Source organism: Poecilia reticulata, unplaced genomic scaffold (assembly GCF_000633615.1).
Source record: "Poecilia reticulata strain Guanapo unplaced genomic scaffold, Guppy_female_1.0+MT scaffold_196, whole genome shotgun sequence".
In the NCBI taxonomy this organism is placed as follows: Eukaryota; Metazoa; Chordata; class Actinopteri; order Cyprinodontiformes; family Poeciliidae; genus Poecilia; species Poecilia reticulata.
In genome coordinates this window covers 489411-491073 of record NW_007615020.1, presented here as the reverse complement: position 1 = coordinate 491073, position 1663 = coordinate 489411, and the positions used below count along the sequence as shown (strand labels likewise).

Sequence of the window (1663 nt, the reverse complement as noted above, 5' to 3'; positions counted from 1 at the left end):
ATTACAATTTAAGGCAACTGGGCTCATTGGAAGTTAAAGGTAAATCATATGAAGTTTGGTGTAAATCAGATGATGCATGTGTGATTTAGTCAAATGTAGGCGAACGGCAACAGACTGGAATTCGCTATTAAGCCACGCCTACATGCTCCAGCCAGCAGCTCATGTTGAGAGAAGGATTTACAATCATGTTGTTCTATTTCATTAAGTACATGTTTAACCCTTGTATGTCAAAATGGGGTCCAACCGACCCCACACACGTAAAACCTGTATCATTTTCCATAGACCTCTACGTTTTCCTCAGTCCTCGCACGCACAAGGATTAAATCTCTATGAATCATAGAGTAAAAGCGGAATATATATAAACTTTATCCACAAGTGCAAAACTGTACTATTCCAAGACAACAGTTGTCAAAGGTCTCTAAAACCACAGAGTTGGACTCCCTCCTGGCAGTAAAGCTCCAGGACAGATGGGCTTCTGAGCATATTCAGCTCATGTTCTCTTTCAGTAGACTGGGAGAAGTCATCTGGGCCCTCCCCACAGCCGCCTTCATCAGGATGACTTGGGTAACCTGGATGAACCATAAGCTCTGCTGTGATGACTGGTTGATGAAGGCCAGGTGCTCTTCTGGAGATGGTGCTAGAAGTTCTTGTTCCCAAAGCTTGCTTGAGAGCCCTCTGCAAGCTTGAAACTGACATGTTCTGACCCATGGTGGAGAGTCCCAAGTACACATCTGGCCACCTGCAAACATAAAGTATTGCAATATTACAACAAAAGGAGGACTAAGAGCTCTAAAAGCAATCAAATGAAATCAACCCACAGCATTCAACAATATAATGCAATGCACAGTGGCTAACCTCTCTACAAGAGGACCACAGCAACCTCCCTGAACAAGCCCCGGTAACCATCACTGTGGCAGATGTCCAAGACAGAGTCTCGGGTATGAAAAACTGGACAGCACCAGGACCTGACATGATCCATGCCTACTGGCTTAAGAAACTCACTGCCCTCCATGAGCGACTGGCAGCTCAACTGAACCAGCTTCTACAAAATGGGACTCACCCTGAATGGTTAACTGAAGGGCGCACAATCCTGATACAGAAGGAACCCTCAAAGGGTTCAGTCCCATCCAACTATCGGCCAATAACCTGTCTCTCTACAACATGGAAGCTCATGTCAGGCATCATACACTGGACAAAAAGTGGGATTTTTGACCCTGTATTCTGACGCAAATGCAAATAGTCAGCAACAGATATCGACAGCAATGGACAGTTGGCGGGGCAGCGCAGTTTCGCCGGCCGCAGTCGAATGCGGAATCCTACAAGGGGGTGGGGGGTGTTAACAGCTTGACGACTCTACTTAACATGTGAATAGCAACAGGAGACCCACGTGAATTGTCAGTCATTGGATGAAAAAACAATGACATCATAATTCATTACTGACATGTGATTGGTTGGTAGATATCTCCCTATTGGACACACTAGACCTTTATAATTACAGGCCTGGTTAAGCCCCTCCCTAATAAATTATAAAAAAATAACCCAGAAATAAAAATACACCAAGCACAAGGCATAAGTTCATATTTTTAATTTTTGTTGAAAAAGAAATATGTATATACATGCATATAACACACATCTACAAATAAAGAAACCACACATAAAATAA

The 1663-nt window shown here is 43.5% G+C and overlaps 1 protein-coding gene across 2 annotated transcripts in view; it reads right to left on the bottom strand.

Annotated features, from left to right (window-relative positions):
• Positions 1-342: 342 nt before the first annotated feature.
• ydjc (YdjC chitooligosaccharide deacetylase homolog) overlaps positions 343-1663 on the bottom strand; it is a 17844-nt gene continuing 16523 nt past the window's right edge. For both annotated transcript variants that reach the window (XM_008402252.2, XM_008402253.2), the window contains exon 6: positions 343-739. In XM_008402252.2, the coding sequence (XP_008400474.1) occupies positions 409-739 (331 nt within the window). In that variant the 3' untranslated portion in view covers positions 343-408. The remainder of the gene's footprint in view (positions 740-1663) is intronic.